At 46.8% G+C, this 10,421-nt stretch overlaps 2 protein-coding genes across 2 annotated transcripts; both read left to right on the top strand.

Annotated features, from left to right (window-relative positions):
- The first annotated feature begins 2,469 nt into the window (after nt 1-2,469).
- On the top strand, nt 2,470-6,478 carry LOC124664483 (DYRK-family kinase pom1-like). The gene is made up of 8 exons (XM_047201997.1): nt 2,470-2,740; nt 3,105-3,710; nt 3,895-4,183; nt 4,264-4,543; nt 4,820-4,927; nt 5,045-5,323; nt 5,760-5,903; nt 6,271-6,478. The coding sequence occupies exons 1-8, from the start codon at nt 2,470-2,472 to the stop codon at nt 6,445-6,447; spliced, it is 2,154 nt and encodes a 717-aa protein (XP_047057953.1). The 3' UTR covers nt 6,448-6,478.
- Nucleotides 6,479-7,550: 1,072 nt separating this feature from the next.
- Nucleotides 7,551-9,724, top strand: LOC124663018 (pentatricopeptide repeat-containing protein At5g39980, chloroplastic). The gene has a single exon (XM_047200781.1). The coding sequence runs from the start codon at nt 7,551-7,553 to the stop codon at nt 9,519-9,521; it is 1,971 nt and encodes a 656-aa protein (XP_047056737.1). The 3' UTR covers nt 9,522-9,724.
- The last annotated feature ends 697 nt before the right edge of the window (nt 9,725-10,421 follow it).

Here is a 10,421-nt window from a genome sequence, read left to right as displayed (position 1 = left end):
ATTGAGGATGTTAGGCTTTGGGCCTATCGTTGTAACACTCCCTCCTCCGCCGACGCTCTTAATTTTTGGTGTAATAGCTATGACCCCCCCTGAACTACTCCCTCCTACTCTACTCCCCTCTGCCCTCTAAAAACTGTTGTAATGTTCCCTGGTTTTACTCCTTTCTGGAGTAGTTTAATATAATCGTTCAGGCTGGCGCAAGCCCGCCGTAGTCCAGGTAAAAAAAAAAAAGTTTTGGTCAAATCTAGTCTAGACACGCATGTATCTAGACGTATTTTAGTGCGTAAGTTCAAACATTTTGAAAAATATGGAAGGGTTTTTTCCTAAGTATTGAATTGAACTAGTCGAAATTCACTTTTAATCTTGCGTGCATATGCTCCCGCTAGTAGAAAAAATATTTTAAAATATCAAAAAATTCCAAACAAAATTTCAGCCGTGCATCTCAACATTCTATTCACACAAACCAAGTTTCATGGAAGACCGCATTTTTTGTGTCTTGCGTAAAAACGATACCGTCGAATTTCGTTTATCGACTTTGTGAGCACGTAGAATGTCTTCATGCACATCTCCCAATTTTCATGAAATACAAGAAAGTTTTCTACCATTTTCTGACATTCTAAATTAAGTTTAAAAATCATTTTAGAAACCAGGAGCATATGCCCCCGGTCGCCCAAATACCTCTCCCACTGCACTACACTTTACATTAATTCCTTTCCTCATAAAGTTCAATTTTATGCCAGTTCCCTATTCGCTGTGAATAAATTGGTCGAAATGGTCCAAGAAAGTATATTGTGCCAAATGGATATCATTTATGCGTGTAAGTGGGCAGCTAACCAATAACGACATATGTCCTCAAAGCACAAGCATCCACAATGGCGGAAAACATAACCAGCCAGTAATAGATATGCATGCCACATATGACACATGGAAAATAGACCATCACCGAAAAAAGAATAGCCCATCACTGATGTAGTACTATATATATTACTCAAAAGTGATACTAGTAGTTAGGTAGAAGCGGCATACCGCTGGGTTAGGTAATCTAGACAAGGTAATGAGGTATGACAATTACCTGCTACCTAAACTAATGCAAATCAAATTGTTAAAACAACTATATATAATGTTTGAATCAGTACTTATGATGATTTATCAGTGTGGGGGAGGACGAGGGTGGTGAGTAGACTTGTTTTCATTCAGAACCATATGATTCATGGCAGGTAGGTCAAATGCAAAAGTATGAAGTTGTAATTCCTAGGACTGTAAGGTTTTTGAGGTTCTTAAATGCGAGAACACCACTTTTTTTTGCATGCAACCATTTTCCCACACAATGAGCTACTTGGCTTTAGCGACGGTTCTCCGGTTGTGTAGATGAAAAATCGGCTGATATCTACCATGGTGCTACCTTTTCTTTACTCCTTGTAAAGGTTCAAAGTAAACATTGGGTCTGCTGGCAAATCATGGACACACTTGTTCTCTAAGCAAAACCGCTTCCAAAAAAAACCCAATATGTAAAAAGCGGAGTGTCAATATAAAAACGCTAATACAAAAACATCATAGTTATAGTGCATGAATGTGCTTTGTTAGACATCATATGATTGTCTTCTGTGTAGAGTGTAGACATCAGTTCACCTATATTCTTTCTTCAGCAAGCTTTGCTGATGTATTAGGCATTCTAGTGCTGTAATTGCTTAAACATAACCACATAACTTTCTGGAGTTTACTAGTCTTTTGCTGAAAAAATTATCAAAGAGAAGGAACCATTTTCAAATGCAAGAATAAATTCTCTAAACATGTTTCTGCACTAATGAACAATTTATTAAAGCAGTGTCTAATGAGAAAATTGGTATGTGTTCGGTCCATTTTTAGTGAACAAAATTATTACCTCGGAATGAACATTTTGTTACTATATACATGTTTTTTTATATCATGTGAAAAAAATCCAAGGTACTGCATGATTTTTTTTTCTAACGGATGAAATAGTGGCTGCAATTTAACAGAAGTTTAGTGATTTGGGCCGCAAACAGCCCCTACTTATATTAACGGAGTAGTATCTAATCTACAAGCAAGTATTCGTGTGAAACTTCCCAAACTGATAGCACATGCCATCAGGTGCAGAAAATCGTTGCCCTGTAGTACAGTATTGTTGTTCCTTAAAAAGATTACGGACAAACTTTCCGGTAATACCACATCCAGCAGAGGGGCTGGAACACAATTAAGGCGTATACGCGCAACCTTGGTGATCCTTTGCGGCCGGCCTCGTGTCCCTCCTCTCTCTTTCTTCTGACTTCTTCGCATCCTCCTCCAGTCCTCGTCTCCCCTCACCTCGTCCTCTCCTCCCTCACTCTGACGCGACCCGACTCGTTTCGCTTCCAAGTTCCAATGGCGATGCAACCGCTTACCTCACGGCGCCCGCCACGCGCTTGAGCACCGACCCGTCGTCCATCACCGCCTATCCGCCCGCCCGCGCGCATGGCGGCGCCGGGCCTGGACGAGGTCATGGCGTTCCTCACGGAGCACGGCTTCGCGAGCACCGCCTCCGCCCTCCGGGACGACGTGCTGGACCGCACTGCCGATGGGGCATCAGACTCCTCTGCCGCGCTAGATCCCCGGCTCCCGCCCCTCCGGATGCCGGCCTCCGCCTCCGGCGTCGGCGCCGGCACGACGGCGCCTGCGAGCCCCGGTTCCAGCTCAGAGTCAGCCTCCTCCTCCGCCTTCGTCAGCATGCGCTCAACGCCCTCAGGTATTCACCGCGCCGTAATAAGTCTTTTTTTTTTTTCTGTGGGCGTTAAACCCTCCGCATCTCTGTTTCCGAGGCTGCCGGTTGTGCCCCGCGGTATCTCGATCTGTGCGCCGGTAGTTCGGTGGCTATGGTTAGTTTTGGGAACAATTCGAAGCTGCTGAGCAATGCAAGTATGTTTTGGAAACAATTGATCCTAGAATTGGTTAAACCCCTCCATCGGTTCGGTGCATCACCAAAGTCCGTGCCTGAATTCCATCTCCCTGAATCCCGACTCTTTACTGAGTGCTCTGTTTTCCGAATTTGTGGCTCGTTTCTCACAATTTTGATCCAAAATTTCATTTTTTTTTTCTGTTTGGCGGACCAGGGCTGCTGAATCCGTATGGCGTCTGGTCACCACCGCACTCGCTGTCGAACGCGTCGTCATCTGAGATGGAGTTCGGCACAGCGCGCCAGTACGACACCAGCGACATCTTCTTCCAAGAAGGCTGGCTCTACGACGACCACATCTTCCATACCAAGCTGGACGACGATGGCAGAGACAAAGAGGAGGACAAGTTCGTTCTCGGCGCTCACGGCGGCTCAGGACGGACAGAAACGTTCGATCTTACCGCCGGCGGTGACCGCCGGCACGAACATGCCGGCACTGACGGCTGTGAGGGGTGTGCCGAGGTGTACATCTGCTCATCACCGCTCTGCGGCTGCTGCAAGGACGTGGAGGGGCTCGAGGCTGTCAGGAATTCGAGCTCCGCTGTATACGGGAGATACAAGATCATGGATGACCAGACAGAGGTACTTGACGAGTGTGGCCTGGACGTGTTTCAGCTGAAGCAGAGTGAGGATGCAGTGCTGGAGTGCGATTTGCCAAGAGATTCTGGGCAAGGAGATGAGAATGTGGAGCTGAATGTTGTGGAGAGGGAGCTCCGAATGCTCAGTTCATTTGATACTTGCGCTGATGCTGATATTGCTGCAAGTAAGTACTAGTACCCAATTGCTGTGAATTCCACGGTACTAGTGTAGTTTAAAACCTCTCTGCTTCATTCAATTCTCAAATAAAGAAAATTAAAATTGATTTAATGTGACGAAGAAGGGAATAATTTACAGCACTTAAAATGTTATATAATGTTGAGGTTTCCAATGCTTACTGTCTTTTATAGGTCCAGTAAGGACCAATATAGAGTTGGATGATGACACTGAAAACAATCTGGAAAGCAGCAGGGAGAAAGAATATCTGAAAGAGTATAGCTCACATCCTTTCCCACAGAATGGTGATTCCGACGACATCTATGACTTTGGAGATATTGGGCCATTGAATACAGATGTCAAAAAGTCTGCTGCTCTTATAGCGGAGGAAGAAGATCCAGAGTCAAATATTGATATGTCCCTCGCTAATTTCCATCGAGAATACGAGGTATTTGAATTGAGAATTGTCCACCGCAAGAACAGGTTCACATCAAATCTTTTTTTCTTCTTTTGGTTGTTAAAAAAAAATCGTCCTTAGCTTATATAGTACATGTCCATTGTAGGACTGGCTTTGAAGAAAACAAAGATTTCCCCATTGTCTTGAATTCAGTCATAGCAGGAAGATATTATGTCACTGAATATCTTGGTTCGGCTGCATTCAGCAAGGTTGCTCAAGCACATGATCTTCAGACGGGAATGGATATTTGCCTTAAAATAATTAAGAATGATAAGGATTTCTTTGATCAGAGTTTAGATGAGATAAAGCTGCTGAAATTTGTGAACAAATATGATCCATCAGATGAACATCATGTACTGCGCCTATATGACTACTTCTATCACCAGGTATATAACTTGAGGGAGACATAGTTGGCTAAGATACTCCTTTTCGGTTTATTATTCTGCATACTGCTTGGTTGTTGGAATTTGAGAAGGTATATAAAGGGATGTACACTCTCTAGCAATATCTTTAAAGATGTATTTTAGCAATATATTATTTTGTTTTGATTCGCGTACTTCATTTCTTCGCAGGCATGTGGTTGATTCTAGAGTAGTGAAATTTCTTCATTTCTTGATCTATTTGCATAATGCTGATTGCTGACATCAAATAAATGCTGACAGGAACATCTTTTCATTGTCACTGAATTGCTACGAGCAAATCTGTATGAGTTTCATAAATATAACCAGGAGTCTGGTGGTGAGGAGTACTTTACGTTTCCTAGGATACAGGTATGTTGAATGCCATTTATTGAGATACATTCTGTATAACTGTCACGTGCTCTAGAGAATTTTGAAAATGTGTTTAGTTGTTGAACCCTAAATGATCATTAATTTCCTTTCTTTCAGGCAATTGCTCGACAATGTTTAGAAGCTTTGGTATACTTGCATCATTTAAGGATCGTTCACTGCGACCTAAAACCAGAGAATATCCTTATCAAGAGCTACAGCAGGTGTGAAATTAAGATCATTGATCTTGGGAGCAGTTGCTTCTTGACAGACAACTTAAGCCTGTATGTCCAATCACGTTCTTATCGAGCTCCTGAGGTCATTCTGGGGCTGCCATATGATCAGAGGATTGACATTTGGTCTCTCGGTTGCATCCTTGCTGAACTATACACCGGTGAAGTGAGTAATTTTTTGTTGACTTGATATTTTTATTTTGCGTATGCATCAAAATCATAGCTATCTTAAGCACATAATGGTCAATGATCATATTAGTACATTGATCTTATAGCGAGTGCAGTATATAGACTTAATACTATGCTTGCATGTTCTTCACTCTCTTTTTGGTTGTTTAAATACTATGTTAATCTATGGCTCCAATATAGAGCTTGAGCAAAATATAGGTTGCATTTCTCTGGTAATGTATAGCTTTAACCATCTAATACACAAATATTCAAGAAAAGTATATTTGTTCCAACCTGAAATATATGTGAAGCTGGGATAGTCTTTTAGAATTTTAAATCACAGATACAAAACACAGTTGTGTGCTTCTAGTTATATCACCATTTTAAAGGAGCAAACTATCTAGTCATGATCATTGACTCTTTACACATAACAGGTACTATTTCCTAATGAATCAGTGTCCATGATGCTTGCCGGTATGATTGGGATAGTTGGACCAATCGATATGGAAATGCTAGCATTGGGGCAGGAGACACATAAGTATTTTACTGACGATTACGACCTTTTCACCAAGAATGAGGTACATTCATTTCATGTTTGCTGCTTTAACAATGGCTGCCTCAGTCAGCAACTCAGGGTCATATATTCTATGGGAGGATTCCATGACCACTTAATCTTGATTCATGAATAGTAACATTCCATTGTTGAAGGAATTTACCTATGTGAAAGAACTGATTATACAACAGGGGGAACTCCTTTTTATCAAAACAAAAATGTGAAAGAACCACTAGCCTTATGGCTAATTGCCTATGTGGCCTTATGACTTTATGAATTATGATCTTTTCTCCATTGGAACAACTAGCCATTGAATTTCACCCTCTCCATCCCTTGCTCGTTATAGCACATAATCACTGAACACCTGGATTCCCCTCTTTATTTGTAACCAGGAGACAGATCAGCTAGAGTATCTGGTTCCAGAGAAGTCTTCTTTGCGGCGTCATTTGAGATGCCCTGATCCACAGTTTGTCGATTTTATATCTTATTTGCTGCAAATAAACCCCAGGAAGAGGCCAACAGCCAGTGAAGCGCTGGAACATCCATGGCTTTCATCTGAGTACCAATAGGAGGCCACACGTATAAGGATGAATTTTCGGTTACTCCTTATTTTGGGCCTCCTCTAGAACATGTAAACAAAAAGAGTGGTTTTTTTTTTCTTAGAGTTCCTTGTGACATCAAACATTTCTCTTTCCTTTTGTAGAGTTATTTAGCTTCTTAGTTTGCAGGCTTTGCTGAACTGGCCTGTGGCACGGATTGTTGGCAGGGTAATTCTTGGAGTGGAAGCCCTTCTTTGCGAGCCAAGTTTTATGAGTGTATGTAAATATGAGTAAATTTTCCCCATTGCATCTGTAAAGTAGAAACTTACACTTGTATTTTTTCTGATTCATCAGTGATAACATAATGATAAAATTGTCGAGCGCTTGTTCAGAGTTGGCTTTGTTTTTGCTGTGACAAATTGATAACATAGTGATACAATTATCGAGAGCTTGTTCAGAGTTGGCTTTGTTTTTGCTGTGACAAATTGATAACATAATGATACAATTGTCGAGCGCTTGTTCTGAGTTGGCTTGTTTTTGCTGTGACAAACTGACAATAGTCCTTATCTGAACTCTGAAGTTTCGACTCGTGGCGACTGGCAAGTCTCCCTTTCCTGCTTAGTGCTGAATTGCCGGTAGCCGGATACGTCTCGCTCGCAACGGACATGATCCCAAACTACAAATGATACCATGAATACCACTCCCCAAAACTCAAATTTACAAGTTTTTTTCAAAATTGAAACAAATCTGCGAGTGTTCACAAGATGTATTCTACAATTCCAAAATTTCCATACCTAAATTTGAAGTACACAGAGAGCAACAAAAAGACAAATCTAACATGAATAGTATCTCAAAAAGACTTACACTATTCACATATCAATTTGTCCTTTTTATTTCTCTATCTGTATTTGGAATTTGGTTCTGAAATCTCTAGGGATTGTAGAAACATATATTGTGAACACTTGCAGATTTTTTTCCAGTTTTTTGTAGATATTTGTAAAGTTAAATTTTGAGGAGTGGTAGTACAGTATATCATTTGAAGCTTGGGATCATGTGAGATATTTTCCCCTCCGAACGTCCCTACCAGCGGCAAAAATCTGCTATCCATTTCTGCCGCGCTACTCCCGCTCCCAATGCCGCCGGCCGCAGCAGTGGCCGCCGCCCTCCCTTCCCCCTCCCCACACCGCCGCGTCCCCGCCGGCGCCGCTAAGTCCATCTGGCTAAACCCCAACCTCCCCAGCTCCCACCCCCTCCACCGCCACAAATCCGCCGAGCTCCAGCGCCAGCAGCAGGACCACGCCCCCGACGTCGCCGCGCTCGTGGCGGCGCTCTCCGCCGCGCGCGCTGCCCCCGACGTGGCCGCCGCTCTGTCCCCGCACCGCCCCGTATCCCCGCGCCTCCTCTGCACGCTCCTCTCCCGCCTCTCCGACCCTCGCCGAGGCGTCGCCCTGCTGGACCTCCTCGCCCCCGACCTCCCCGCATCGGCGCTCCTTGTCCCGTACAACCTCCTCCTTCGCGCCGCCTCCCGCGCCGGCGAGCTGCGCCTCGCCTCCGGCCTCCTCCTCGAGATGCGGGACCGCGGCGTCGCCGCGGACGCCTTCTCCTACTCCACGCTCCTCGCCGCGCTCACCCGCGCGGGCCACCTCGACCACGCGCTCACCTTCCTCCCGCTCATGGAGTCCGACGCCGTTGCGCCGGACCTCGTCCTCTTCTCCAACCTCATCCACCTCGCCCTCCGCGGCGGAGACGCGCCCAAGGCGCTCGCGCTCTTCTCCCGCCTCCGGGCCGCCGGGATCAGGCCCGACCTCAAGGCCTACAACGCCGCCATCGCCGCATATTGCAAGTCCGACCTGCTCCGCGACGCCAAGCGGCTGCTGCTCCACGACATCCCCGCCGACGGCGTCGCGCCCGACGCGGAGTCCTACGCCCCGATCCTCGCCGCGCTGGCGCGCCGCGGCCGGCACCTCGCCGCCGTGTCACTCTTCTCGCACATGCGCGCCGTGGCGCGCGTCAAGCCCGACCTGTCGGTGTTCAACATCGTCCTCAACGCGTACGGGCAGCTCGACCTCGCGCGCGACGCCGACCGGCTCTTCTGGTCGATGCGCCGGGCCGGAGTGCCGCCGAGCGTGGTGACATACAACACCATGCTCCGCGTGTACGGCGACGCCGGGCTGTTCGGGGAGGCAGTCCACCTGTTTGGACTCATGTGCAGCGCTTTCGACGGCAATGGCGGCGGCGGTAGCGTCGTTAAGCCCAACATAGTGACCTACAACACTATGATTTCCATCCACGGCAAGTCGCTGGAGGACGAGAAGGCCGGTAGCTTGGTGCAGGAAATGCAGGCCAACGGCATCCAGCCCAACGCCATCACTTACTCCACCATCTTGTCCATATGGGTGAAGGCCGGGAAGCTCGACCGCGCTGCGAAGCTCTTCGAGAAGCTGCAGGAGTCCGGCACGGAGATCGACCCGGTGCTGTACCAGACGATGGTCGTCGCGTACGAGCGTGCCGGGCTTGTTTCGCAGGCAAAGCGATTGCTGCGTGAGCTCAGAGAACCAGACCAGGGCATCCCAAAGGAGACGGCCATAAAAATCTTGGCCGGCGCCGACCGGGTGGAGGAGGCCGCGTGGCTGTTCCGTCGCGCGGTTCACACCGGCGAGGTAAAAGACCCATCGGTGCACCGATCAATGATGGGGCTGTTCGCCAAGAACAGGAGGCACCGGAGCGTGGTGGAGGTGTTCGACGAAATGAGGAAGCTGGGCCATTTGCCGGACTCGGAGACGATTGCCATCACGATGAACGCTTACGGCAAGCTGAAGGAGTTTGATAAGGCGGCTGTGCTGTACCGGGCGCTGAGGGAAGAAGGCTGCGTGTTCTCGGACAGGGTACACTTCCAGATGCTCAGCTTGCTCGGTGCTCAGCAGGACTTCGAGGCACTCGAGCAACTGGTTGGCGAGCTTAGCCATGACCCGAGCATCGACAAGAGGGAGCTTTATCTTGTGTCTGCTGACGTCTATGAGAGAGCATACAGGTTTGACGAGGCGGCCCAAATTATCAGCCAGATACGAAGTTCCAGCGATTTTCGCGTCCAGAAACTCAGATAACATGCTTCTGCTTCATTACCCCTCTCAAGTCAAGTCTAGACTGCAGTGATTCTTAAGAATTTTGAAATTTAGCATTGCAGCAAGAGTGAAAAATCAAGCTGCTCAAAAAGCATGGTTTGTGATCATGTCTTGTGTTAGTTGACTTCCTTAGTGAGTTGAACGTTAATCCTAAGGTTTGAATATAGAAAATGTCTATTCTACAACCGGCTGAAGCATCAGCCGGTCATCGTCGCGTCGTTCCAAAACGCTGCTGCCATCCTCAAACGCGCATCCACGCTCGTTTCTGACCATGTTTGCTGTTAGAGTTTTTATAGAGATTAGTAGGGATAATTCGTAGTAAACTCTTAATTCCCACTTATTCGAAATGTATGTTTGCTGCTAGAGTATTGAGCGAGTTTAATCTCTGCTTATCCTCACTTTTCCTAAATCTTAGTGTATTTTTTTCAATTCCCAATACTCTACCTCTACCTAGTGGATTGAGAATAGGATTTTGTGAAGATTGGATGATGGTAGGTGATCACCCAATACTCTAGAGTATTATCCCCACTAATCCCCACAAACACTCTAATATCAAATAAGGCCTCACCGGATGGCCGGATCCACGCCCAAAACTCATCCCGACGCCAGCCCCAGCCGCTGCTCACCTGCATGCTGACCACCGGCTTTGAGGCCTCCTCCACGCGCGGCTTTGCTCTCGTCAGGCATGTCGTCCATGGCAGGCAGCGCACACCTGCTGGTGGCCGAGGAGCTCGCCCAAGCCGCATTGGTTGAGCTCGATGTGGACTCGAAGTTCCCGTTGCCGCCGTCTCCACGTGTTCTCACTGCTTCCGCCGAGCGCTGTCGCGCGCTTTCATGCTCGGCCGTAGCTGATATGCACGCTCCCGCCGCTCAATTTCGCGA

This window comes from Lolium rigidum, chromosome 6 (assembly GCF_022539505.1).
Source record: "Lolium rigidum isolate FL_2022 chromosome 6, APGP_CSIRO_Lrig_0.1, whole genome shotgun sequence".
Classification (NCBI taxonomy): Eukaryota; Viridiplantae; Streptophyta; class Magnoliopsida; order Poales; family Poaceae; genus Lolium; species Lolium rigidum.
The sequence above is the reverse complement of the archived record's forward strand: the minus strand, read 5'-3'. Positions and strand labels throughout refer to the sequence as shown.

Bases quoted from the DNA above. Each gene is read 5' to 3' on its own strand.
- LOC124664483 (XM_047201997.1), top strand. From the start codon at position 2,470: ATGGCGGCGCCGGGCCTGGACGAGGTCATGGCGTTCCTCACGGAGCAC. The intron at 2,741-3,104 runs GTATTCACCGCG...TTGGCGGACCAG, and splicing joins CATGCGCTCAACGCCCTCAG to GGCTGCTGAATCCGTATGGC. The intron at 4,928-5,044 runs GTATGTTGAATG...CCTTTCTTTCAG, and splicing joins TTACGTTTCCTAGGATACAG to GCAATTGCTCGACAATGTTT.
- LOC124663018 (XM_047200781.1), top strand. From the start codon at position 7,551: ATGCCGCCGGCCGCAGCAGTGGCCGCCGCCCTCCCTTCCCCCTCCCCA.